Source organism: Microtus oregoni, unplaced genomic scaffold (genome assembly GCF_018167655.1).
Source record: "Microtus oregoni isolate MIOR12 unplaced genomic scaffold, Mior012 000015F_ref0000493, whole genome shotgun sequence".
Taxonomy (NCBI): domain Eukaryota; kingdom Metazoa; phylum Chordata; class Mammalia; order Rodentia; family Cricetidae; genus Microtus; species Microtus oregoni.
Window position 1 is genome coordinate 14,975,187 of NW_024543074.1, and position 25,130 is coordinate 15,000,316.

Consider the following 25,130-nt stretch of genomic DNA (forward strand, 5'->3'; position numbering starts at 1 on the left):
TGATACGCCACAGATTTGGAAATGAAACCAAGGAAGTCTGGCGCTAAGATAAGCAAGTCTGAGAAGGAAACTCACTTCTTTGTAAATTTCTGTTAAAAGCTTAACAGCCAAGTCCGGTCAGTGTGCTGCCTTATCTCGGTTCGCATGTCTTGAGCAATAGAATGCATCAACTTCTCTCTCTCTCTCTCTCTCTCTCTCTCTCTCTCTCTCTCTTTAAGCTTAGAATGTTTGGTCATTTTAATAGTTTTCCAAGAAAAGGGGAGGGAGGAAATGAACACATGTGATGTGACAGCAGAAGGGGACACCGGGGAGGGATAGGGGCAGCAGGGAATGGGAGTGGATAAGAATACTTTACATGTAAGGAATGAAGATATTGGAGGCTGGAGAGATGGCTCAGTGGTTAAGAGCACCAACTGCTCTTCCAGGGGTCCAGGGTTCAATTCCCAGAACCCACATGGTGGCTCAACTATCTATAACTATATGGGATCCAGTTCCCTCTTCTGGTGTTCAGACAGACATACAGACAAAACACCCATAAATATAAAATAAATAATTTTTTTAAGTAGTAAAACTATATGTATACCAACAAAAACAGAAATTGTCTTTATTGGTCTCACTATGGATCCCATGGCTGCCATGGGACAGGCTCGTGTCCAGGCTGTATCACTCGGCCCTGTGCTGGGCACAACAGTGATCCTCTGCCTTGCCCAGTGGGCACTCATCACAGACAGCTGCGGGCAGTTCGCGAAGGCATTGTCGTGGCAATCAAGAAGTCTGAAGAACAGCTTGAAAGCCAAGTAGATTAGCTGGGGCCAGGTCACAGGGAAGTTTCCATGTCACAGGAAACATCAGCGGAGTGGATTTGAGGAATGTCGGGAGGGGCTTAGCAGGACCACTTTGGTGAAGCTGGGAGGAAACCCTGCTTCTAGTTTGCGGCTTGTGGCCCTGCTGAGTAACTCAATGAAATGATTACTAATAATAATCTGCTACACTCATAGTTTGGTGCCTAGCCCAATAGCCATCAGAGAGGCTTCATCCAGCAACTAATGGGAGTAGATGCAGATATCCAGAGCCAAACATTAGGTGCAGGTCAGGGAATTCTGCAGAAGAGGTAGGGGAAGGATTATAAGAGCCAGAGGCGTCAATGGCACCAGAAGAAAACCCACAGAATCAACTATCCTGGCTAGTAAGGCTCACAGAAACTGAACCTATGACCAGGGAGCAAGCCTGGGACTGCCCTAAGCCCTCTACATATATGTTACCGTTGTGTAGTTGACTGCCTTGTTGGACTCCTATCAGTGCGAAGGGGCTGTCTCTGACTCCTTTGCCTGCTATTTGGACCCTTTTCCGCAAGGTGCCTAATTTTACTGCATCTTGATATGCTATGTTTGGTTGAGATCCATGGGAGGACTATCTATTTCTGTAGAGAATTGGAGGAGTGGATCAGGGTATCAGGGATAAAAGGCAAAGGAGATTTATGGTCAGGATGTTAAATATCAGAGCAGACAATTTAAACATATTTAAAAAGAAATTATTCAAGTTGATTTCGTTTTATTTTTGGTTTTTTATATTTATTTGTTTATTTGTTGTTTTTAAAGATTTATTTTACTTTTAATTATATATAGGTGTGTGTGTTTATGTGTGGGAACGTGCAGCTGAGATCAGGTACTCATGAAAGTCAATGCATCCCATGCCTCTGGAGTTGAAGTGCAGGCAGTTGTGAGCTGCCCAGCATGGGTACTGGGAACAGAACTCAGGTCTCTGCAAGAGCCCTTTCTTAACACTGAGTCATCTCTCCAGCACATCCCCACATCAGCTTCAATTTCCAGTGTAGACTAGGGGAGGTGACTAAATAGGAAGTTGGAAGTTGTGGGAGCAGAGAGAGGAGTCAAAGCGACTGTGACTTCCTGGCCTCTGACTTGGAAGCTTGATCAGACAAGATGTTTTCAGAGGAGAGATAATACAGAAGAAGTCAGGGGGTGGAAGGAGTCCAGTATGAAGATATACAACCAGATCTACAGATCTACAGTGGATGGACATACACACACCAGAGGAAATGGCAAGAACTCAGGCAAGAAATGAAGAGCTCACCACAAAATGAAGGGATGGAATCATGAGTCCTTGCCTCTCCTGGATCCGACATGGAAGCCTAACTCCAGGATGCTGTTTCTGCCTTTATTAATGACGGGTCCTTGCCTACCGCGACCTATGGACAGCCCAAGATCGACCTAACAAGGTGTTATTATCAATTATCCCATTCATGGGGCCCCTGCTGGCAAACAAGTGCAGAGACTGATACCCAGGGAAGTGGAACCATGGTGGGGAAACTAGAAAGAAATCAATGGACAGAGCTGGATCATGGGAAGTGCAGGAAGTGAGAAAAGGCAAGTAGAGCAGTCGGAGGGAAGGATAAAGAAGAGGAGTTGCCCCTCCAGACTCCCTGGGCTCATAAGTAAGATACTGAACTCTGGGAAGGCTGAGGAACGGTGAATCTAGGATACAGATTAAACCCTTGACAGCAAGGAGGCGTCCATTGCGTTGACTACTTGCTACTTTCTGTTATGGCTGCTAATTGATCACGGTGTTTTCCCTAGAGAAGAAAAGATCTTGTCACTATGCTCTTTTTTTTATCTTTCTCTTTCCTTTAGTATTCAACTCTTTGATGAGTTTTCAAGCATAATAAATTTTACCCAATCTGTGATTTATTCATTTACCAAATATACATTAAGCCTCACTATGTTTCAGGCTGTCTTGCTTTGTTGATGATTCAGTGGAAAATATTGCTGATTGTGACCAGTTCTATGTGTGACCCCAAGCAAGTCATTTTTCCTGGAAATACAAATCTGTCACCTACAGACTCATCGAACTCAATCTTTCAATGACTCATTCAATGTGTGTGCTAAACACATATTAGGCATATAAGTATGTCATTTTCTAATCCAATTGAAAACACATGGTAAGACTATTTCCTGGTTTGGGGATTGATATAAAAATTCTTACAACCCTATAGACACTGAGGATTATAGATTCCATCCATTGCCTTCATTCAAAAGAACTAAATTAGTGACTTGGTCAGGAAACCCACACTGTTAGAATCAACATGTGCTAGCATGTGTTATCCAGACTCTACCAGTAAGACATGGTCTGAATTTGTTTAAAACCAAAGGACATCATTCACATTTTAAAACAAAATTTACATGAATGACCGAGGACCCACTGCAGTGTTGTTGTACTGGAAATAGAAATGTCACGTGCTGAAAGTGGCCGACATGACAGTTTTCACTTCCTCTTCCAGCTCAGATACTAAATTGTAGGTACAAAGGTGACTTCTGAAGAAGTGAGAGAGTGATGCGGGGGGGGGGGGGGCGGTGGATGACTGGGGATTTCTAGCTTAAACAGTAAATAGATAAAGAACCTGGACTGTTAAGAAGGTCCTGATGTGATTGGACACAGTCAGGGTGTGTTGTTTTGGGAGACAGGGTCCCACATACCCATGGTTAGCCTCAAGCCAATGATGTAGCTGAGGATGACCATGAACTTCTGGTTCTGATGCCTCCAGCTTGAGAGTGCTGGGATTACAGCCAGGTCTCCACACTGCTGGCTTGCGAAGGTTATAGTTTCTAATGAAACTAGTGATTATGACACTTTTCTTTAGAATTGATATCAAAGGGGAAGAAACGTGGATGCCCCATCCCTGGTAAAACCATTATTGCCTTTTCTTTATGCCTCTTGCTACCAGCTTTAGCAATCACCAGAGAAAATTGAAACAGCCTGTGTGCTTTAAAGACTGTAAGAGCAGAGGACTAGGACCCAGGCCTCTAAAGGCACCAGTCCACAGCTCCAGGTGAATGGGGGAAATTTCACAAAGCCACACTCCCTAGGTGAAAAACTATAGGCAGGCAATGGTTGTCAGAGAGGGACAATCGGCTTTCTCCGGGGATGAACTTCCAATGGGTTATCCAAATCCAAGCTATATGCCCCAAACACATGTACATAAGAGCAATGCGAGATGGACTCAACAGGTAACAGATTTGAGAAGAGAAGAAGAGGTTGTGTTTTGAGAGGGATTTGGGAACCATGAGGAAAGTTAGAGAGGGGAAGGAGTGGAAATGATGTAACCCCTTATTTGGGGTCCAGCCGGGTGTCAGGACGAATGAGGAAGGAAGGAATTCTAGTTCAATGTGACTCAATAGCCCATGTTGGTTCAAACTTCTAGAGTCTGATATAGGGTCCTTTATTTTGGGCAAAATAAAGTATAGCACAGTATAGAAAAAAGTTCCCTGGTGTAACACACAATCCCATGTGCACAAGTATGCATGATTATTTTGAAACTCTTCTCAAAATATATGTCACTTCTTCCATGAAGTTCTAGAGATAGGCTACATGCATTATCTTATGGGCCTATGGAAGGATCTGATGTGGTCTCGGTCACACAGATAGCACTTGAGGTCCTTTGGGCCACTAGCCACTTCCTGCCATAGTTGTGGGATCTTGGGGTAGTCCCTGGACATTCGGGTAATACACAGGCCACCTAGACTATTAAGTATCTACAGTGGTAATTGTGGGGCTCAGGAAAACCCGTGGGCATACAAATAATGCCGAGAGTATTGCCCACCTCTGGTCTTGCTGGTGAAACTTTGGTATGGGCTGCCCCTATAGACAACAGAGATCTCCAGGCTATTAGCCGTCTCCATTTGCAGCCTTCTGTGTGGAACACAGGCTGTACATCTCTCCCATTGAAGAGACTACCCTGTGTGTTTAGCACTCTTGGTTTTCCAGAGCTTTCCCATGAGATAAACGACATTTATGCTCCCATCAACACTACTAGTGTGTGGAATTCTCAAGAATTGAAGTGAGGAAATGCTATACTGTGCTAATAGGAAATGTCTAAGGGCATAGGATTGAAGCGCATTTTAAGGCATTAAACTTAGCCTCTCGTCAACAGCAATTAATTTCCTTTTCCACAGAGATGAGAGTATTTTTTAAAACTTTATTGATTTTTATTGTATGCATATGAGTGTTTGGGTGCATGTACGAGCCTGAGATAGTCAGAAGAGGGCTTGGATCCCCAGCAACTACAGGTACAGGTGGTTGTGGGCTGTCATGTGGATGATGGACACCGGACTCAGGTCCTCTGCAAGAGCATCCAGTGCTCTAACTGCTGAGACATCTCTCAAGCCCCTGATGTGAGAATTCCTAAAACAAATTCTTAGAACCAGGAAAGGTCAATCTTAGCGAATCTTTGATGCTGTCAGCAGCACCTCATATTGTTCTGATGGTATTCACTTTGGGAGACAGGCTGTGAAATGTCCCTCGTTTCAAAATCCTAAGGGCAGGCAAGATTTCTTAGCAGGCAGAATCAATTTCTACGTATACTTGATTCTCTGAGTTCAAACCTGAAAAGAGGAGAAAAAAGGATGAATCCTGTCCTCGGGCCTCCACATACATGTTACAGCACACGGCACATTCACGTACACAGAAAAGCTTTTGTGCCCTGCACACATGCATTATACTGATAATAACCAGTATAAAATAAAATTTAAGATGTAACTCTATGGACACTTAGAAAGCAGCGAGTTCCTATGGTGTGTCTTATATTGCTTATGTCTGAAGCACTCTACCATTTTTTATATAAAATCTATGAATTCCAACTCATGAGGGGAGAGTTTGGAACCAGCTCTTTCTATGTTTAAAGATGCCTTCATATTTGCGCTGTTTCAAAAAAATCTTTCCTAGAAAGGCTTTTTTCTAGATTAATGGGCATAAATTTTTTAGGCTCCCCACAGGGATCGACACCCACATCTGAAGTATTGTTATGATCCCCAAATACTCCCTACCCCAGTGGCCTAGTCACTCTGTAGCTGATGGTTGGACAAATATCTGAAATGTGACCTCAAGTCCCCTACAGCTCTAGTTGCGAATGCTTTAACTCAGCTGCTCATGGTCGTGGGGGAGGGGCTGATGTGCTACCATCCACAACTCTTCCATCCGTGTGGTTAGAGAAGATGAGAAATGACAGAGTTTCCGTTCCATGGTGAGGAATCGGGAGAGAGTGTTCACTCACAGAGCGGTTTCTATCAGAAGGACCTACTCAGAATAGCCCTGGGTTGACATTATCCTAGCTCCTCCCGCTCACCAGAAAAACTAATTTCCCCTCAAGAAGTAAGAATAGGTCGCGAGTTGAGAGCTGAGACTATACCTCAGAGATTCTATTCTTGCATATCCTGAGCACTGTGTGGTCACCAAGGACCCTGGGTTGTGCAATATCCAACACGACACCATTACTGTGCTTAAAAATTTCCCTCCACACCCCCGGATTCCATTTCCCCTTCTGCCGGGGTTGCCTATAAAGAGAAGGGGCATATGGCGTCAGACACCAAAAGGACACAAGCGGCAGTGAGGACGGGTCTCTGCTGACAAGCCCCAGCTCCATCACCTGCTCTACATCATGAAGGTCCCCACAGCTGCCCTTGCTGTCCTTCTCTGCACCATGGCTCTCTGTGACCAAGTCTTCTCAGCTCCATGTGAGTCCCCATCGATACAGCTTGTGTCCCCACTCTGGTCTTGAGCAGACCACAGCAGTCTTTTCTGTGGCTTCAGAGTCTACAAGAGAGAAGAAACTGATCTTTCTCTTTAAGATTTTTATTTTTCTCTCTTTGGGGAGGGGATGTCTAACCTTTTGAAGGTACCTGGGACTTGGACTCAGAATGAGGGAGGTGACTGGTGTCAATCACTTACCAGCCAGCCCTAGGATGCCTAACTCTGTCCTGGGATGCCTTAAAACATCCCCCAGGTGTCCTTTGTTAGTTTCTTGTATCAGAGAAATCTGTGGAAGGGACATGGGGTAACCCACAGAAAATGAGAAAGCCCACAGTGGAGACAGAGAGAGGGAGGAAGAGAGGTAGAGAGAGAAGGGGGTGGGGGTGACAGAAAGACAGATACGGAAGGCATTTCTGCTCCCAAATGTGGTCAGAGCCCCCTAGCCTTCCTTACCTTGTCAAGAAGTAGTATTGGCTGATTTTCCTGCCCTATGTTGACTTGAACACATTCTGCCTTTCCCCCTACAGATGGTGCTGACACCCCAACCTCCTGCTGCTTCACCTACAGCAGGCAGATTAACCGCAGATTCATTGCTGACTATTTTGAGACCAGCAGCCTTTGCTCTCAGCCAGGCGTCATGTAAGTTCTGTTCTCTTGCTTTCCCTTACATGGGGATGTATGGGCAGGATGAGGGAGGTTTTATAAGCCATGGAGTGGGGAGCACAGGATCCTCTCAGGGTACAGTGAAAGAGGCTCGCTAGAGCATCTCTTTGGATAGGGGTCTGGATGGAGATGCCACAGAGGACCTCAGACTCTTCTATAGGATGATCCTCTTTTTGACCCTCATCTCTCTCCACAGTTTCCTAACTAAGAGAAACCGGCAGATCTGCGCTGACCCCAAAGAAACCTGGGTGCAAGAATACATGACTGACCTGGAGCTGAATGCCTGAGAGGCTTGGATGCAGTGAGGAACCATGAAACATTCATGGGCCCTGTGTGGAGCACGGTCCTGAGTTTCAGAAAATCCCAGCCACCTCCACAGCTTCATCTCCTGTATACTGTTTGCTGCCAAGTGGCTACACTCAGGGACTTTAACTTGAATTCTAATTTAATTTAATATTATTTAATTTTGTAATTTATTTTATTGTCACACTTGTGTTTGTGACTCTTAGTTCTGAACGATCTCAGGGTACTTTCCAACATCCCCTCCCTCTCCCCTTGCTCACACTGTGTTTGGTGACAGTGGGAGTGGCTGTCACCAGCCTGTTCTAGGTAGATACAGTGACAAGATCACATGCTGACAAAGAAACAATGGATGCTTTGTTTACACAGAGGAATAATAAATATGGTCTTATAAAAGTGACTGGAATTGAGTTTTATTTTATTTCCTGGAAAATCAGAATTACAGATGAAGAGGAATAACAGCAAATATTAAAAAGATGTAAAATAGAATCCAGGGGTGTGGGAAGGGCTGGGAAGGTGAAAATGGGTGGGCTCCCATGGGGCACCCCCCTTCATACTGGAAGTATGGCGCTGGACCACTGGAATGGTGGCTATTTTGTGAATCAACTCATAATGAACCTGCTCTAGAAAAGGTCACCCTTTAAATAAACATCATCAAGTGGCAAATTAATTCTGCATCCCAGGAATTAAGCTTTCTTAAGAACAGTTTAGAGGATTACTCTAAACTTGGTGGTTTTTTGTACATTGTCCATTTGATCTGGCTTTTTGTTTTTCTTTTGAGTCAAGTCTCACTCCTTAACCCGGTCTTATCCAGATCTTGACCACTTAAGTCCACTGCTTTAAGGACCACTGTGGTGCGATTAGGCATGCTGACTTGGTACACAGCCTTAGCTAGCTTGAGCCCATAAACTTCACACCCAACAAGTTTCAGAGAGCAGGGGGAGTCGCGGTCTGGAAGGAAGCAGGGAGATAACCCTGAGAGTTGTTGGGGGTGTTCAGGTCCACGGAATAGCACTGTACCTCCTCATACATGTTCAGATCTGTCTGACAATACCTGGGGTGCCAGAACCCACAGGCTGCATAGCCCAGAAACCAGGGTTAGAATCAAACATGACTGGAAAGAGCAGGCCTGAGGAAGTGATATCCATAGGGTTAGTGCAGGTCTGAGGCAGCGATCTCCAAAACAGCAGGACTGAGACAGCTACCTGGGCCAGAGCAGGCCTCAGACAGTGAACTCCATGAGAGCAGGAGCAAATCCAGACCAGGGACATTTGTGGAGTCAGGACTAAGGCAGCAACCTCAGGCAGAGCAGAGCTGAGACAGCGACCTTCACAGAAGCAGGTAGAGGGGACCAACCGCTGAGTGAGTGGGCCAGAGACAAAGACAGTTGTGGATCTGGGCATGAATATGGGACCTTCAAGTGTGTAGACCTAAGCCAGGACCCCTGTGTGTCTGGGCATGAGTTTGGGACCTCTGAAAAAGTAGGCCTGAGCCACGACCTCTATGGGTCTGGGTGTTGGTCTGAGACATAAAAGGACTAGGCAAGAACTAGAAACTCTGTGGGTTCAAGCATGAGTCTGGGACCACTAAGGAATAGGCCTGAGTCAGATCCACTGCAGGTCTGGGTGCACCCGAGTCTGGGACCTACAAGAGAGTAGACCAGAGCCAGAGACCTTTGCAGGACCAACCCCAAGCCATAGACCTCTACAGAAATGGATCCAGACCAGGAACATTGACAGAAACAGATCTGAGCTGACAACCTAGGCTAGAGCAGGCCTGAGACAGCAAACTCCAAGGGAGTGGAGCAAAGCCCAGGAGTGCTGAGTGACCTTCTGGAACACGGAGTGACCAATGGGGTAATAGAACCGTGGCACTGACTGTACCACAAGGAACAAGCGTCTGAGCCTTGGATTCATTGGCATGGAGAAGATTAATCAACAGAATCACGGACAGCAACAACCACACCTATTAGAAGAAAAGATGAATAGAAAAGGTAAGAACACAAACAACACAACAAAGAGCAAATGACACCAGTAAAACCTAAACACCCTACAACAGCAAGACTTGAAAAACCAAATATAGATGAAGAAGAAAGTGACCTAAAATATAACTTTTGATTCTATTTTACATCTTTTTATTATTTGCTGTTATTCCTCTTCATCTGTAATTCTGATTTTCCAGGAAATAAAATAAAACTCAATTCCAGTCACTTATACAAGAGCATATTTATTATTTCTCTGTGTAAACAAAGCATCCATTGTTTCTTTGTCAGCATGTGATCTTATCACTGTATCTACCTAGAACAGGCTGGTGACAGCCACTCCCACTGTCAACAAACACAATGTGACAATAAAATAATTTACAAAATTAAATAATATTAAATTAAATTAGAATTCAAGTTGAAAGTCCCTGAGTGTAGCTACTTGGCAGCAAACAGTTTACAGGAGATAGAGCTGTGGAGGTGGCTGGGATTTTCTGAAACTCAGGACCCTGCTCCACACAGGGCCCATGAATGTTTCATGGTTCCTCACTGCTTCCAAGCCTCTCAGGCATTCATCTCCAGGTCAGTCATGTATTCTTGCACCCAGGTTTCTTTGGGGTCAGCGCAGATCTGCCGGTTTCTCTTAGTTAGGAAACTGTGGAGAGAGATGAGGGTCAAAAATTAAACAACCTATAGAAGAGTCTGAGGTCCTCTGTGGCATCTCCATCCAGACCCCTATCCAAAGAGATGCCCTAGAGAGCCTCTCTAACTGGCCCCCTGTAAGGATCCTGTGCTTTCCCCTCCTTGGCTGATAAACCCTCTCTCACCCTGTTCCAATCCCACCATGTAAGGGAACACAGGAGTACAGATCTTACATGACGCCTGGCTGAGAGCAAAGGCTGCTGGTCTCAAAATAGTCAGCAATGAATCTGCGGTTAATCTGCCTGCTGTAGTTGAAGCAGCAGGAGGTTGGGGTGTCAGCACCATCTGTAGGGGGAAAGGCAGAATGTGTTCAAGTCAACATAGGGCAGGAAAATCGGGGAATACTACTTCTTGACAGGGTAAGGAAGGCTAGGGGGCTCTGACCACATTTGGAACCAGAAATGCCTTCCTTATCTGTCTCTCTGTCCCCCCCACACACACACCCCGCCATTTCTCTCTCTACCTCTCGTCCTCCCTCTCTCTGTCTCCACTGTGGGCTTTCTCTTTTTTTGTGGGTTACCCCATGTCCCTTCCACAGCTGTCTCTGATACAAGAAATTAACAAAGGACACCTGGGGCATGGCCTAAGGCATCCCAGAGACAGAGTTAGGCATCCTAGGGCTGGCTGGTAAGTGATTGACACCAGTCACCTCCCTCACTCTGAATCCAAGTCCCAGGTACCTTCAAAAGGTTAGACATCCCCTCCCCAAAGAGAGAAAAATAAAAATCTTAAAGAGAAAGATCAGTTTCTTCTCTCTTGTAGACTCTGAAGCCACAGAAAAGACTGCTGTGGTCTGCTCAAGACCAGAGTGGGGACACGAGCTGTATCGATGGGGACTCACATGGAGCTGAGAAGACTTGGTTACAGAGAGCCATGGTGCAGAGAAGGACAGCAAGGGCAGCTGTGGGGACCTTCATGATGTAGAGCAGGTGATGGAGCTGGGGCTTGTCAGCAGAGACCCGTCCTCACTGCCGCTTGTGTCCTGCTGGTGTCTGACGCCATATGCCCCTTCTCTTTATAGGCAACCCTGGCAGAAGGGGAAATGGAATCCGGGGGTGTGGAGGGAAATTTTCAGCACAGTAATAGTGTCCTGTTGGATATTGCACAACCCAGGGTCCTTGGTGACCACACAGGGCTCAGGATATCCAATAATAGAATCTCTGAGGTATAGTTTCAGCTCTCAACTCGTGGCCTATTCTTACTTCTTGAGGAAAAATTAGTTTTTCTGGTGAGCTGGAGGAGCTAGGACAATATCAGCCCATGGCTATTCTGAGCCGGTCCCTGTGATAGAAACCGCTCTGTTAGTGAACACTCTAGCCCAATTCCTCACCATGGAACGGATACACTGTCATTTCTCAGCTTCTCTAACCGCGTGGATGGAAGAGTTGTGGATGGTGGCACAGCAGCCCCTCCCCCACCACCATGAGCAGCTGAGTTAAAACATTCGCAGCTAGAGCTGTAGGGGGCTTGAGGTCACATTTCAGATATTTGTCCAACCATCAGCTACAGAGTGACTAGGCCACTGGGGTAGGGAGTATTTGGGGATCATAATGATGTTTCAGGTGTGGGTGTTGATACATGAGGAGCCAAAAATATTGATGCCCATTAATCCAGAAAAAGCCTTTCTAAGAAAGAGTTTTTTGAAACACCGCAATTATGAAGGCATCTTTAGACATAGAGAGAGCTGGCTCCAAACTCTCCCCTCAGGAGTTGCAATTCATCAATTTCATACAAGAAAATGGTAGAGCGCTTCAGACATAAGCAAAATAAGGACACACCATAGGAAGTCGCTGCTTTCTAAGTGTCCATAGAGTTACATCGTGAATTTTATTTTATACTGGTTATTATCAGGGCACAAATGTTTTTCTGTGTGCATGAATGTGCCATGTATGTGAAGGCCTGAGGACAGGATTCCTGCCATCTTTCTCTTCTTTTCAGGGATTGAACTCAGAGAGTCAAGTGTATATAGAAATTGATACTGCCTGCCAAGAAATCTTGTCATCCCTCTAAGGCATTTTGAAACAAGGGACATTTCACAGCCTGTCTCCCAACGTGAACACCATCAGAACAATATGAGGTGCTGCTGACAGCATCAAAGATTCGCTAAGATTGACCTTTCCTGATTCTAAGAATTTGTTTCAGGAATTCTCATATCAGGGGCTTGAGAGATGTCTCAGCAGTTAGAGCACTGGATGCTCTTGCAGAGGACCTGAGTCCAGTGTCCATCATCCACGTGACAGCCCACAACCACTTGTAACTGTATTTGCTGGAAATCCAAGACCTGTTCTGACTATCGCAGGTTCATACATGCACCCAAACACTCATATGCATACAATAAAAATCAATAAAGTTTAAAAAAATTCTCATCTCTATGGTAAAGGAAATTAATTGCTGTTGACGAGAAGCTAAGTTTAATGCCTTAAAATGCACTTCAATCCTGTGCCTTTAGACATTTCCTATTGGTACGGTATAGCATTTCTTCACTTAAATTCTTGAGAATTACACACATTAGTAGTGTTGATGGGAGCACAAATGTCTTTGTCTCACAGGAAAGCTCTGGAAAACCAAGAGTGCTAAACACACAGGGGAGTCTCTTTAGTGGGAGAGATGTACAGCCTGTGTTCCACACAGAAGGCTGCAAATGGAGACGGCTAATAGCCTGGAGATCTCTGTTGTCTGTAGGGTAGCCCATACCAAGGTTTTACCAGCAATACCAGAGGTGGGCAATGGTCTCAGCATTATTTGTATGCCCAGGGGTTTTCCTGAGCCCCCATAATTACCACTGTAGATACTTATTAGTCTAGGTGGCCTATGTAGTACCCCAATGTCCAGGGACTCCCCCAAGATCCCACCACTATGGCAGGAAGTGGCTAGTGGCCCAAAGGACCTCAAGTGCTATCTGTGTGACCGAGACCACATCAGATCCTTCCATAGGCCCATGAGATAATGCATGTAGCCTATCTCTAGAACCCATCTTCATGGAAGAAGTGAAACATATTTTGAGAAGAGGTTTCATTATAATCATGCTTCCTTGTGCACAGGGGAGTGTGTGTTACACCAGGAAACATTTTTCTAAACTGTACTATACTTTAATTTGCCGTATATCAGACTCTAGAACTTTGATCCAACACGGGCTATTGAGTCATGTTGAACTCGATTTCCTTCCTTCCTCATTCAGACTGACACTCCGCTGGACCCCACATAAGGGATTACATCATTTCCACTCCTCCCCCTCTCTAACTTCCCCCATGGTTCCCAACTCCCTCTCATTCACGACCTCTCCTTCTCTTCTCATTTCTGTTACCTGTTGAGTCCATCTCGCATTGCTCTTACGTACATGTGTTAGGGGCAGAGCAGTTGGATTTGGATAACCCATTGGAAGTTCATCCCCGGAGAGAGCCAATTGTCCCTATCTGACAGCCATTACCTTCCTGTAGTTTTTTACCTAGGTAGTGAGGCTTTGTGAAATTTCCCACATTGACCTTGGGCTGTGGACTGGTGCCTGTAGAGGCCTGGGTCCTAGTCCTCTGCTCGTACAGTCTGTAAAGCACACAGGCTGTTTCTATTTTCTCTGGTGATTGCTAAAGCTGGTAGTAAGAGGCATAAAGAAAAGGCAATAGTGGTTTTTACCAGGGATGGGGCATCCACGTTTCTTCCCATTTGCTATCAATTCTAAAGAAAAGTGTCATAATCACTAGTTTCATTAGAAACTACCTCCCAGGAAAGCCAGGAGTGGGGAGACCTACCTGTAATCGCAGCATTCTCAAGCTGGAGGCATCAGAACCAGAAGTTCATGGTCATCCTCAGCTACATCATTGGCTTGAGGCTAACCATGGGTATGTGAGACCCTGTCTCCCAAAACAACACACCCTGACTGTGTCCAATTGCATCAGGACCTTCTTAACAGTCCATGTTCTTTATCTATTTACTGTTAAGCTAGAAATCCTCAGTCATCCAACCCCCCCATCACTCTCTCACTTCTTCAGAAGCCACCTTTGTACCTATCATTTAGTTTCTGAGCTGGAAGAGGAAGTGAAAACTGTCATGTCGGCCACTTTGAGCACGGGACACTTTCTATTTTCAGCATAACAACACTTACTGCAGTGGGTCCTCGGTCATCCATGTAAAGTTTTGTTTTAAAATTTGAATGATGTCCTTTTGGTTTTAAACAAATTCAGACCATGTCTTACTGGTAGAATCTGGATAAGACATCCTAGTACATGTCGATTCTAACAGTGTGGGTTTCCTGACCAAGTCACTAATTTAGTTCTTTTGAATGAAGGCAATGGATGGAATATATAATCCTCAGTGTCTATAGGGTTGTAAAGATTTTTATATCAATCCCCAAACCAGAAATAGTCTTTACCATGTGTTTTCACTTGGATTAGAAAATGACATACTTATATGCCTAATATGTGTTTAGCATACACATTGAATGAGTCATGGAAGGATTGAGTTCGATGAGTCTGTAGGTGACAGATTGGTATTTCCAGGAAAAATGGCTTGCTTGGGGTCACACATTGAACTGGTCACGATCAGCAATATTTTCCACTGAATCTTCAACAAAGCAAGAAAGCCTGAAACATAGTGAGGTTTAAGGTATATTTGGTAAATGAATAAATCACAGATTGGGTAAAATTTATTATGCTTGAAACTCATCAAAGAGTTGAATACTAAAGGAAAGAGAAAGATAAAAAAAAAGAGCATAGTGACAAGATCTTTTCTTCTCTAGGGAAAACACCGTGATCAATTAGCAGCCATAACAGAAAGTAGCCAGTAGTCAACACAATGGATGCCTCCTTGCTGTCGAGGGTTTAATCTGTATCCTAGATTCACCGTTCCTCAGCCTTCCCAGAGTTCAGTATCCTACTTATGAGCCCAGGGAGTCTGGAGGGGCAACTCCTCTTCTTTATCCTTCCCTCCGACTGCTCTTCTTGCCTTTTCTCACTTCCTGCACTTCCCATGATCCAGCTCTGTCCATTGATTTCTTTCTAGTTTCCCCACCATGGTTCCACTTCCCTGGGTATCAGTCTCTGCTCTTGTTGCTAGCAGTGGCCCCATGAATGGGCTAATTGATAATAACACCTTGTTAGGTCGATCTTGGGCTGTCCATCGGTTGCGGTAGGCAAGGACCCGTCATTAATACAGGCAGAAACAGCATCCTGGAGTTAGGCTTCCATCTCTGATCCAGGAGAGGCAAGGACTCATGATTCCATCCCTTCATTTTGTGGTGAGCTCTTCATTTCTTGCCTGAGTTCTTGCCATTTCCTCTGTTGTGTGTGTTTGCGTGTACATCCACTGTAGATCTGTAGATCTGGTTGTATATCTTCATACTAGACTCCATCCACCCCCTGACTTCTGTATTATTCTCTGAAAACATCTTGTCTGATCAAGCTTCCAAGTCAGAGGCCAGGAAGTCACAGTCGCTTTGACTCCTCTCTCTGCTCCCACAACTTCCAACTTCCTACAACTATTTAGTCACCTCCCCTAGTCTACACTGGAAATTGAAGCTGATGTGGGGATGTGCTGGAGAGATGACTCAGTGTTAAGAAAGGGCTCTTGCAGAGACCTGAGTTCTGTTCCCAGCACCCATGCTGGGCAGCTCACAAGTGCCTGCACTTCAACTCCAGAGGCATGGGTTGTATTGACTTTCATGAGTACCTGATCTCAGCTGCACGTACCCACACATAAACACACACACATATATATAATTAAAAGTAAAATAAATCTTTTTTTTAATTTATTTAATTATTGTGTATACAATATTCTGTCTGTGTGTATGGCCAGAAGAGGGCATTACGGATGGTTGTGAGCCACCATGTGGTTGCTGGGAATTGAACTCAGGACCTTTGGAAGAGTAGTCAATGCTCTTAACCTCTGAGCCATCTCTCCAGCCCAAAATAAATCTTTAAACAACAACAAATAAACAAATAAATATGAAAAACCAAAAAATAAAATGAAATCAACTTGAATAATTTCTTTTTAAATATGTTTTAAATTGTCTGCTCTGATATTTTACATGCTGACCATCAATCTCCTTAGCCTTTCCTCCCTGCTATCCTGATCCAATCCTCCGATTCTCTACAGAAATAGGTAGTCCTCCCTTGGATCTCAACCAAACATAGCATATCAAGATGCAGTAAAATTAGGCACCTTGCGGAAAAGGGTCCAAAAAGCAGGCAAAGGAGTCAGAGACAGCTCCTTCGCACTGATAGGAGTCCAACAAGGCAGCCAACTACACAACTGTAACATATATGTAGAGGGCTTAGGTCAGTCCCACACTTGCTCCCTGGTCATAGGTTCAGTCTCTATGAGCCTTACTAGCCAGGTTAGTTGATGCTGTGGGTTTTCTTCTGGTGCCATTGACGCCTCTGGCTCTTATAATCCTTCCCCTACCTCTTCTGCAGAATTCCCTGACCTGCACCTAATATTTGGCTCTGGATATCTGCATCTACTCCCATTAGTTGCTGGATGAAGCCTCTCTGATGGCTATTGGGCTAGGCACCAAACTATGAGTGTAGCAGATTATTATTAGTAATCATTTCATTGAGTTACTCAGCAGGGCCACAAGCCGCAAACTAGAAGCAGGGTTTCCTCCCAACTTCACCAAAGGGTCTTGCTAAGCCCCTCCAGACAGTCTACTCTTCCTGTGACATTCCTCAAATCCACTCTGATGACGTTTCCTGTGACATGGAAACTTCCCTGTGACCTGGCCCCAGCTAATCTACTTGGCTTTCAAGCCGTTCTTCAGACTTCTTGATTGCCAAGACGATGCTTTTGCGAACTGCCCGCAGCTGTCTGTGATGAGAGCCCACTGTGCAAGGCAGAGGATCACTGTTGTGCCCAGCACAGGGCCGAATGAAACAGCCTGGGCACGAGCCCATCCCATGACAGCCATGGGATCCATAGTGAGACCAATAAAGACAATTTCTGTTTTTGTTGGTATACATATAGTTTTACTACTTAAAAAATTTATTTATTTTATATTTATGGGTGTTTTGTCTGTATGTCTGTCTGAACACCTGAAGAGGGAACTGGATCCCATATAGTTATAGACAGTTGAGCCACCATGTGGGTTCTGGGAATTGAACCCTGGACCCCTGGAAGAGCAGTCGGTGCTCTTAACCACTGAGCCATCTCTCCAGCCTCCAATATCTTCATTCCTTATATGTAAAATATTCTTCTCCACTCCCATTCCCTGCTGCCCCCATCCCTCCACGGTGCCCCCTGCTGTCATATCACATGTGTTCATTTCCTCCCTCCCGTTTTCTTGGAAAACTATTAAAATGACCAAACATTCTAAATTTAAAAAAAGAGAGAGAGAGAGAGAGAGAGAGAGAGAGAGAGAGAGAAGTTGATGCATTCTATTGCTCAAGACATGTGAACCAAGAGACCGCAGCAAACTGACTGGACTTGGCTGTTAAGCTTTTAACAGAAATTTACAAAGAAGTGAGTTTCCTTCTCAGACTTGCTTATCTTAGCGCCAGACTTCCTTGGTTTCATTTCCAAATCTGTGGCGTATCAGCTGTGTGTTCTGTAGGTTAGTCACCTTCTGTGCTCAGTGCTTTCATGTGTGACAGAAACTAATAATGATACCGACTTCAAAGTACCACTGGGAGAACAGAACAGGTTAGTACTTAGGCTGGTACTGACTCATGGTGAAGAGCTGTGTTAAGTGCTAACTGCAATTACTATCATTTACTTGGTTTTTGTAAATTCCAAGTTTTTAATTAAAATAATTTTAATTATTTTAATTGACTATTAACTGGAACACAGACTTTACATCTTTACAGGCACCATATAGTATTTTAATGTGAATTACTGTATGATTCCCAACCAGGGTCTGTATATCCATTGGGTAATTTCTTGGTGGTGAAAACATTCATGATCTTTCTCCTTACTCTGTTGAAATATACAGTACATTACCATTGTATTTACCTACCCTACTCTGTCATAGGACATAATAAATACATCTCACTTGTAAGAGCTCATATTTTTCCTGAACAACCAACACCCACTCTCTGGCTAGCTAGGAGTTCTCAGCTCAATTTAGAGAAAGGTTCAAAACAATCGAATGGATGGACCTACGTGTGTATTAATGCATTAAACACAATGTTAGGGCTTCTGATCATGGGATTCCGCATGTTCATCAATACTCTATTTCAGGAGTGACTCAGTCTTTGGTAACTCTGCAGAATATGAACCAACAATGGGAAGAGAGGCATGTTGATGTAAGAAAGAATATAAGTGCTAACGGTCAGGTACAGAATGATACAGAATTTTAAGTCTTAAGTATTAAATTTTAAACCTTAAAATTTAAGGTTCATGCCTTCCTATAGTTTGTAAAAGTTTTACAACCAACATACATACTTTTGGTAAAAGACAAACAACTTTTTTTAAAAAAAAATCACACTTTGCATTTTTATCTTATTCCTTCTTTGCCAACTTGGCATATGTACACATCGATATACCCATAATCCACCCTAATCCCCCCTGTACCTATGATGATCCCTTAATATGCCCTCTCCCTCTTCTCTCCACTCTTCTCTCTCCTCCCATCTCTTCCTCTCTGTCCTCCCTATTCTTCTCTTCTCTCCTTCCCCACCTTCTCTCCCTCTCCCTGTTACCCACTGAGCCCACTGCTGCCTGCCTGCTCACATTTTGACTGCTTTGTTGGCTTGACCTTGAGCAGATCTTGTACAGCCTGTCATAATTGCTGTGAGTTCAGGGGTACAACAGCCAAGATAGCATCCCATCGCACTCCTCCCCACCCTCCCACCACACCTCTCCCATCCTCCCACAGTACCCCTCTCCACCATCCCACCGCACCTTTTCCCACCTTCCCACCGCACTCCTCCTCCCCACCAGACCTCTCCATACCCTCCCACCACACCACTAACCACTATCCCACCGCACCCCTCCCCGCCCTCCCACCGCACTCCTCCCTGCCCTCCCACTGCACCCCACTACACCCTCCCACTACACTCCTCCTCACCCTGTCTCTTATATTTTTGCTGTCCCTCTTCCGAGCCTCACATTTTGGCACCCCTCTCAACACTTCGCAACCACCATTTATAGTGGCATTTCAATCTTATTTTAATGAATTAAGACTGCCTAAAGATCTGCGATAGAACAGTCCCACTGGTCAGCCATCCATTTCAGGTTATGGTAACACACACCTTATACCCAGTAGCCATCCTAGTTGCCATAGAAATTGGAAGTGCATGCCTTTAATCCCAGCCCTAGAGAGGAATATAAAATGGGGAGTAGGGAGATAGCTCTCAGACATAGTTTTCTCTTGAGATTCCTGGAGGCAAGATTACTATTTCAGACTGAGGGCAAAATAAGAGCTAGTGACTGGCTGTTTTGCTTTTAAGATATTCAGGTTAAACCCCAATTTCTGACCCTGAGTGTTTATTAATCGTGATTCATACATTTAAAATAGACACCTCCAAAACTGGCACAGCCCCTGTCACATAGTAGGTGCTCAGTCCTCTAACACTGAAAAAGCCCCAACAGATAGTAGGGGCTCAGTCCTCCAACACTAACACAGAACCTGTCACATAGTAGGTGCTCAGTCCTTCAACACTGACACAGCCCCTGTCACATAATAGGTGCTCAGTAAAGCTTTACCAGGCTGTTGTCTTCTCTCAGGAGAATAGGAAGAGGGCAGAAACACATGTACAAGCATCAAAGGCAGTGACTTCCTAAGAAAGGCTGAGAGTTTCTTGAGTCCACCCAAACTGGAGAGACTGGCAGCTTCTCTCAGGAACTGTACACCCTACAAATCATTGCCCTCTTACTCTAGACAGTTGAGGAGGAGGCTGTGGCTGGGGACTAAGGCCTGGTGGCCAGGGTCTGGTAGTAGCTGATGGGCTACTACAGCTGGTACCTCGGCTACAGATGCTGCTCTGAACCTGCACTGTATGTAACCATCTATGTTCTCCTCCTCCCACAATTCAATGTCTGCTCCCATTTCCCCAAGTGACATAGATACCACACGGGCAATATCAGTTCTTGGTTTACTATCTTTGGAAAAAGGCTCTGTGCCATAGCTCACCGTGCTCTCCCCTCTCAGCATTTGCCCTCTAGGAATACCCTAGATCCAAGCATGCTCCCACTTTGGGTTCCCAGTGCTCAGTGGTCTCCTTAAAAGTCCTAACCATCACATTGTTCAGAGGAGAACCAAGCTATCCACATGGACATTTTCTGTTTCCTCCATGGATCTTGGATCTCTCCCAAGAGTCTACTGCCCTCTGGTACCCTATTGACAGTCATAATACTCAAGTACCCACTTTCTGAGAGTTAGCAACCACTGGAAGAAAGGACCAGCGTGGAGTCAGACTGTGGATGGTCTCTGCCCCACACCACTGGTTTAAGGGAGTCCTCCACATGCCCTGGTGTTTCTGTAATATGAAAGCAATGTGATAAAGTCTGAGACACACTCAATTCTAACCTTCTGGAATAGTCTTTGCCTTCTCTGAGGATGCCCTGCTTACAATGAGATCCATAGACCAATCATCCATTCATATCTGCCATCCTCCTGTGCCCCAGATCAGATGGCTTGGCAGCCCCTCAGTGAAACAGACATGAACACGCTGCCTGATGTAGGTAGAGGCTCCTCCTTAACCTGACGAGTTTCAGCCTTCTTCAGCACTCTATCTTTACATGAATGGTAGCCTTCATCCTCAGACTCCCTGATGCCCTGTTACCACCTCTCTTGCCCTCCTTATTTTCCACCCCAGGGGACGGTTGTTTCTGTCACTGTCCGTGCATCAACAGGCTAGGTCTTCTTGAGGAAACAATGAGACTGTATTCCAGGGTTTCTGTCCTGACAAACAGCAGACAAGGAGGATGTCGCCTGAATTGAAATGCCATGGAAAATGAAGTCCATGCAGACCAAGAGGCCAAGACCCAAACCCTTGATGTGTGACCACGAAACTGCATCAACCCTGAAATGTCCTGAGAAAGACCAGCTTCTATGTTGTCGGTGAACACAGAACACACGACCAGGGAGTTAGGTGACAAGGCTGAGGACAGAAAGAACAGCAGAGACAGGTAAGAAGAGGAACAGTGAGGTAGGAGAAGCTTGTACTTTGTGAAATGACCAATAGGACCCCAGGATTCTGCTCTGCCCTTTCCAACTTTTAACTTGGAAACACCCAGGAGGTCTGGCTCCTTATTTGATTATGTTCTGTCTCTGAGAGGAGCCTCTTGCACTGAGAGGACTGGGGGAAGCAGGTGAGTTGGCGTAATGGAGCCAAAGGTGAACAAGACTGGATCCTTCGTCCAGTTTTCCTCATTTGCCCTACTTTGATTCTGACTTTTCCCCCAGCCTTGGTAGGCTGGATCTCCTTCACAGGTCCCCACAGGCTAGGAACATGAGGCATTTCCTAGGGACTGGCAAAAAAATGGCTGTATGCTTAGGTAGGCTACACATTCTGTCGGTAGGATATACATATCACTAGGTATCAATCCTTATTTGTGTACTAGAACATTCTTTATCTGGGACTCCCAAACTTGGTATCTTTTTCTGCATCTCTTATCATTGCAATAAAATATCCTGAAATCCTTCTCTCTCTCTCTCTCTCTCTCTCTCTCTCTCTCTCTCTCTCTCTTAAACCAACCCTTCTGAATGCTGCTGTTCAGATGATATTTTTGTGTGTGGAAAAGTCTGGAATGGTCAGGTTCTTTTGTCTGTGGTCACACCCCATGGTTGTTCTAGAGATTCCAGACAACCTGGAAATGCTGCCATGAAGGCTTCACCACCAAGTGCAGTGGGTTTTTTCCCACAAGCCCTCGCTAGCAAGTGTGAACACTGCATCCTTCCTCTGGGGTTCTCTCTCTCACACACACCCATCTCAGTCACCCTCTTTGGTGTACCACTTCCCCCTCCAGCGTGCACCCCACTTCTCTGCTCCAGCTCCCTCCTTTCTCTTCCGTGATGTCACTGCTGGGAGAAGACAAACAGGGAGGAGCTCTTCACTTTTGGCCAACTTCAGTTTCCTTCTTGATGCCATGACATCACCTTTATTCAGGAAATTCCATTTTCCTCCCTACACCCCCAACCTCTCTCCCAAGCCCCAGAGTCCCTATAAAGAGGGGTTTCCAACTCAGAGCAGCACAACACTCAGTCAGCTTCTGAAGCTTCTGGGCTCTGCAGTCTCAACCCTGTACAGACTCCTCCTGCAGCAACACCATGAAGCTCTGTGCATATACCCTCTCTCTCCTCCTGTTTGTAGCTGCCTTCTGCACTCCAGCGTTCTCAGCACCAAGTAAGTTGATTCTTCCATTGCTGCTCTGAGACCCAGTGGGTTCAGTTTTCCAGCTGCGGCCAACACAACAGCGGGGTTTTGGGAGGGAACACAAGGGAGCTGGGAGTATTGCAGAGTTGGGCATTAAATGTAGAAACTACAAAACATCACTACTTAAGCTCCTGTTTCCTTAAGATTTAACAGTTGAGCCAGGTGGTGGTTGTAGATGTCTTTAATCGAAGCACTGGGTGGGAGGGGGAAGCAGAGGCAGGCAGATCTCTGTGAGTTGAGGTCAGCCTGGTCTACAAGAGCAAGTTCCAGGGCAGGCTCCAAAGCTACAGAGAAACCCTGTCTGGAAAAAAAAATTGTTTTAAAGAAAGAAAGGGAAAAAAGAATTAACAGCCAATAAGGGAAAATATGGGCTGGAAGCCAGATATTGAATTGGCTTTCTCTCTGGTTTTGTCTGTCTCTTTGCCTTGATTTCCCCACCTGTAAGATGAAGGAAATGGAAGATGTTCAGAAACTCACTCCAGTTTCAATCTTCTAGAATTTTTTTTCTCTTCTTCCAGGATGGTCATTTTAGAGTAAAAGTCCCACTCTGGGTGGATGGCCACGCATTCAGGGCACCATGTTTCTAGCTCTAGTGATAGGGATGCTCAGTGAAGATTAGAATGGATAGCACCAGGCACAAGTCTGACCTTACACTTGCTTTCTCTTCCAGTGGGCTCTGACCCTCCCACTTCCTGCTGCTTTTCTTACACCTCTTCGCAGCTCCCTCGCAAATTTGTGATAGACTACTATGAGACCAGCAGCCTCTGCTCCAAGCCAGCTGTGGTGTAAGTATCCACTGGGGTGAGGGCAAGACTCAAAAAGGGCCAGATGCAGGTGAAAGGACTATCGACCAGAAGGGATTCAGTTCTAAGTATCAAAGCTGTGCCAGAGAACAGCGAGGTTGTGATGTCCCTTTTTAAGTTCTGATAATTGCTGGACGGTCATTAAAATGGGGAAGGGGACACTCTTGAGGAGAATGATAATATCCAGAGGCTATGAAACCAGAAGCAATAAAAAATGATGCATACTATATGTAGAAAGGCCATTTCAAGGAGCAATGAAAAATTGGACGACCTAGTCATATTGATCCTAAAACTCATAGTTTCCTGATATAGGGAACCCCTGGGATCACAGCTACACACCCAGGGCTCAGAGTTACAGGAAGTCTAGACGGGTCAAGGTTATCCAGGAGGGATCCCATCTACTGTGGTTGCCCATAGAAACAATGCTCAAACAGAATGAGTTTCCTATCACAGGCAAAGGACAGTGGTAGATGTCCTCTAAGGTCCCATGGGATTCTCATCTGTCCTCTTCTTCTTCTCCAGATTCCTGACCAGAAGGGGCAAACAAGTCTGTGCTGACCCCAGCCTGCCCTGGGTCAAAGAGTACGTGAATGACTTGGAGATGAACTGAGCTGCAGGAGGCGCCACGTCAGGGAGGGCTACTTCTTAATTTAAATATTCATAGACTGTTATTTTAGTTGATGTTATTTCTGCTATTTATATTTAGTTGAAGGACATGTGTCTCCCATGGAGATGGTCCATCATTACTGTTTCTTTGCTATTGGATATGATCGTGTAATTGATTTCATACATTTTCATAATAAATCTTTTTTTAAATATCGATTGTGATTTTACGTTGATTTTCATTTGGGTTGAAACTGCCTGGTGCTATTAGGGATAAAGTCCAGTTTGCAAAAGCAGTGAGAATGAGTAAATACTGAGACCTTAACGTGTCCCCTTGGCTCCATGGCCTCAATGCACTCTCAATGCATGTAATGAACCAAAGTTAATGAGGAGCTGCAACTGTGACAGGAAGTGGCTAATAGCCCAAAAACCTCCAGTGTTGTCTGTGTGACCAAGAACACATCAGATCCTTCCATATGCCCATAAGATACTGCATGTAGCCTGTCTCTAGAACCCATCCTCATGTAAGAATGACATGTATTTTGAGAGGAGTTTCAATATCATCATGCATCCTTGTGCACAGGGGATTGTGTGTTACACCAGGAAAGTTGTTTCTATACTGTGCTATACTTTTATTTGCCCAAAATAAAGGACGCTATATCAGACTCTAGAAGTTTGATCCAAGACGGGCTATTGAGTCATGTTGAACTCGATTTCCTTCCTTCCTCATTCAGATGACACTCTCCTGGTCTCCACACACAGTGTACATCACTTCCACTCCTCCCCCTCTCTAACTTCCCCATGGTTCCCAACTCCCTCTCAAATTCACGACCTCTCCTTCTCTACTCATTTTTGTTCCTGAGTCCATCTCGCATTGCTCTTATGAACATGTGTTTGGGGCAGAGCAGTTGGATTTGGATAACTCATTGTAAGTTCATCCCCGGAGAGAGCTGATTGTCCCTCTCTGACAGCTATTGCTGCCTGTAGTTTTTTTTTTTTTTTTTTTTATCTAGGGAGTGTGACTTTGTGAAATTTCCCCCATTCACCTTGAGCTGTGGACTGGTATCTGTAGAGGCCTGTGTCCTAGTCCTCTCCTCGTACAGTCTTTAAAGCACACAGGCTCTGTTTCCATTTCTCCTGGTGATTGCTAATGCTGGTAGCAAGAGGCAAAGAGAAAAGGCAATAGTGGTTTTTACTAGGGATGGGGCATCCAAGTTTCTTCCGATTTCCTAT

General features: G+C 45.0%; 3 protein-coding genes across 4 annotated transcripts; 2 read left to right on the plus strand and 1 right to left on the minus strand.

The window, feature by feature from the left end:
• Window positions 1-6,448: 6,448 nt before the first annotated feature.
• Window positions 6,449-7,521, plus strand: LOC121456908 (C-C motif chemokine 3-like). The gene is made up of 3 exons (XM_041665444.1): window positions 6,449-6,524; window positions 7,068-7,179; window positions 7,400-7,521. Exons 1-3 carry the CDS (start codon window positions 6,449-6,451, stop codon window positions 7,488-7,490), a joined length of 279 nt encoding a protein of 92 aa, XP_041521378.1. The 3' UTR covers window positions 7,491-7,521.
• A 2,527-nt stretch (window positions 7,522-10,048) lies between these two features.
• On the minus strand, window positions 10,049-11,103 carry LOC121456913 (C-C motif chemokine 3). The gene is made up of 3 exons (XM_041665458.1): window positions 11,028-11,103; window positions 10,360-10,471; window positions 10,049-10,139 (listed from the first exon to the last, which is right to left on the minus strand). Exons 1-3 carry the CDS (start codon window positions 11,101-11,103, stop codon window positions 10,049-10,051), a joined length of 279 nt encoding a protein of 92 aa, XP_041521392.1.
• Window positions 11,104-22,385: 11,282 nt separating this feature from the next.
• LOC121456879 (C-C motif chemokine 4-like) lies at window positions 22,386-23,904 on the plus strand. Of its 2 annotated transcripts, none has more exons than XM_041665393.1 (3): window positions 22,386-22,461; window positions 23,162-23,276; window positions 23,817-23,904. In XM_041665393.1, the coding sequence occupies exons 1-3, from the start codon at window positions 22,386-22,388 to the stop codon at window positions 23,902-23,904; spliced, it is 279 nt and encodes a 92-aa protein (XP_041521327.1). The 2 variants fall into 2 exon arrangements, with proteins under 2 accessions (XP_041521327.1, XP_041521328.1); XM_041665394.1 differs by having other exon boundaries at window positions 23,832-23,904.
• Window positions 23,905-25,130: the final 1,226 nt, after the last annotated feature.

Excerpts from the sequence above, each read along its gene's own strand:
- LOC121456879 (XM_041665393.1), top strand. The coding sequence starts at position 22,386 with ATGAAGCTCTGTGCATATACCCTCTCTCTCCTCCTGTTTGTAGCTGCC. Across the intron at positions 22,462-23,161 it reads TCCAGCGTTCTCAGCACCAA|TGGGCTCTGACCCTCCCACT; the intron begins GTAAGTTGATTC and ends TTTCTCTTCCAG. Across the intron at positions 23,277-23,816 it reads TGCTCCAAGCCAGCTGTGGT|ATTCCTGACCAGAAGGGGCA; the intron begins GTAAGTATCCAC and ends CTTCTTCTCCAG.
- LOC121456913 (XM_041665458.1), bottom strand. The coding sequence starts at position 11,103 with ATGAAGGTCCCCACAGCTGCCCTTGCTGTCCTTCTCTGCACCATGGCT. Across the intron at positions 10,472-11,027 it reads CCAAGTCTTCTCAGCTCCAT|ATGGTGCTGACACCCCAACC; the intron begins GTGAGTCCCCAT and ends TTCCCCCTACAG. Across the intron at positions 10,140-10,359 it reads TGCTCTCAGCCAGGCGTCAT|TTTCCTAACTAAGAGAAACC; the intron begins GTAAGATCTGTA and ends CTCTCTCCACAG.
- LOC121456908 (XM_041665444.1), top strand. The coding sequence starts at position 6,449 with ATGAAGGTCCCCACAGCTGCCCTTGCTGTCCTTCTCTGCACCATGGCT. Across the intron at positions 6,525-7,067 it reads CCAAGTCTTCTCAGCTCCAT|ATGGTGCTGACACCCCAACC; the intron begins GTGAGTCCCCAT and ends TTCCCCCTACAG. Across the intron at positions 7,180-7,399 it reads TGCTCTCAGCCAGGCGTCAT|TTTCCTAACTAAGAGAAACC; the intron begins GTAAGTTCTGTT and ends CTCTCTCCACAG.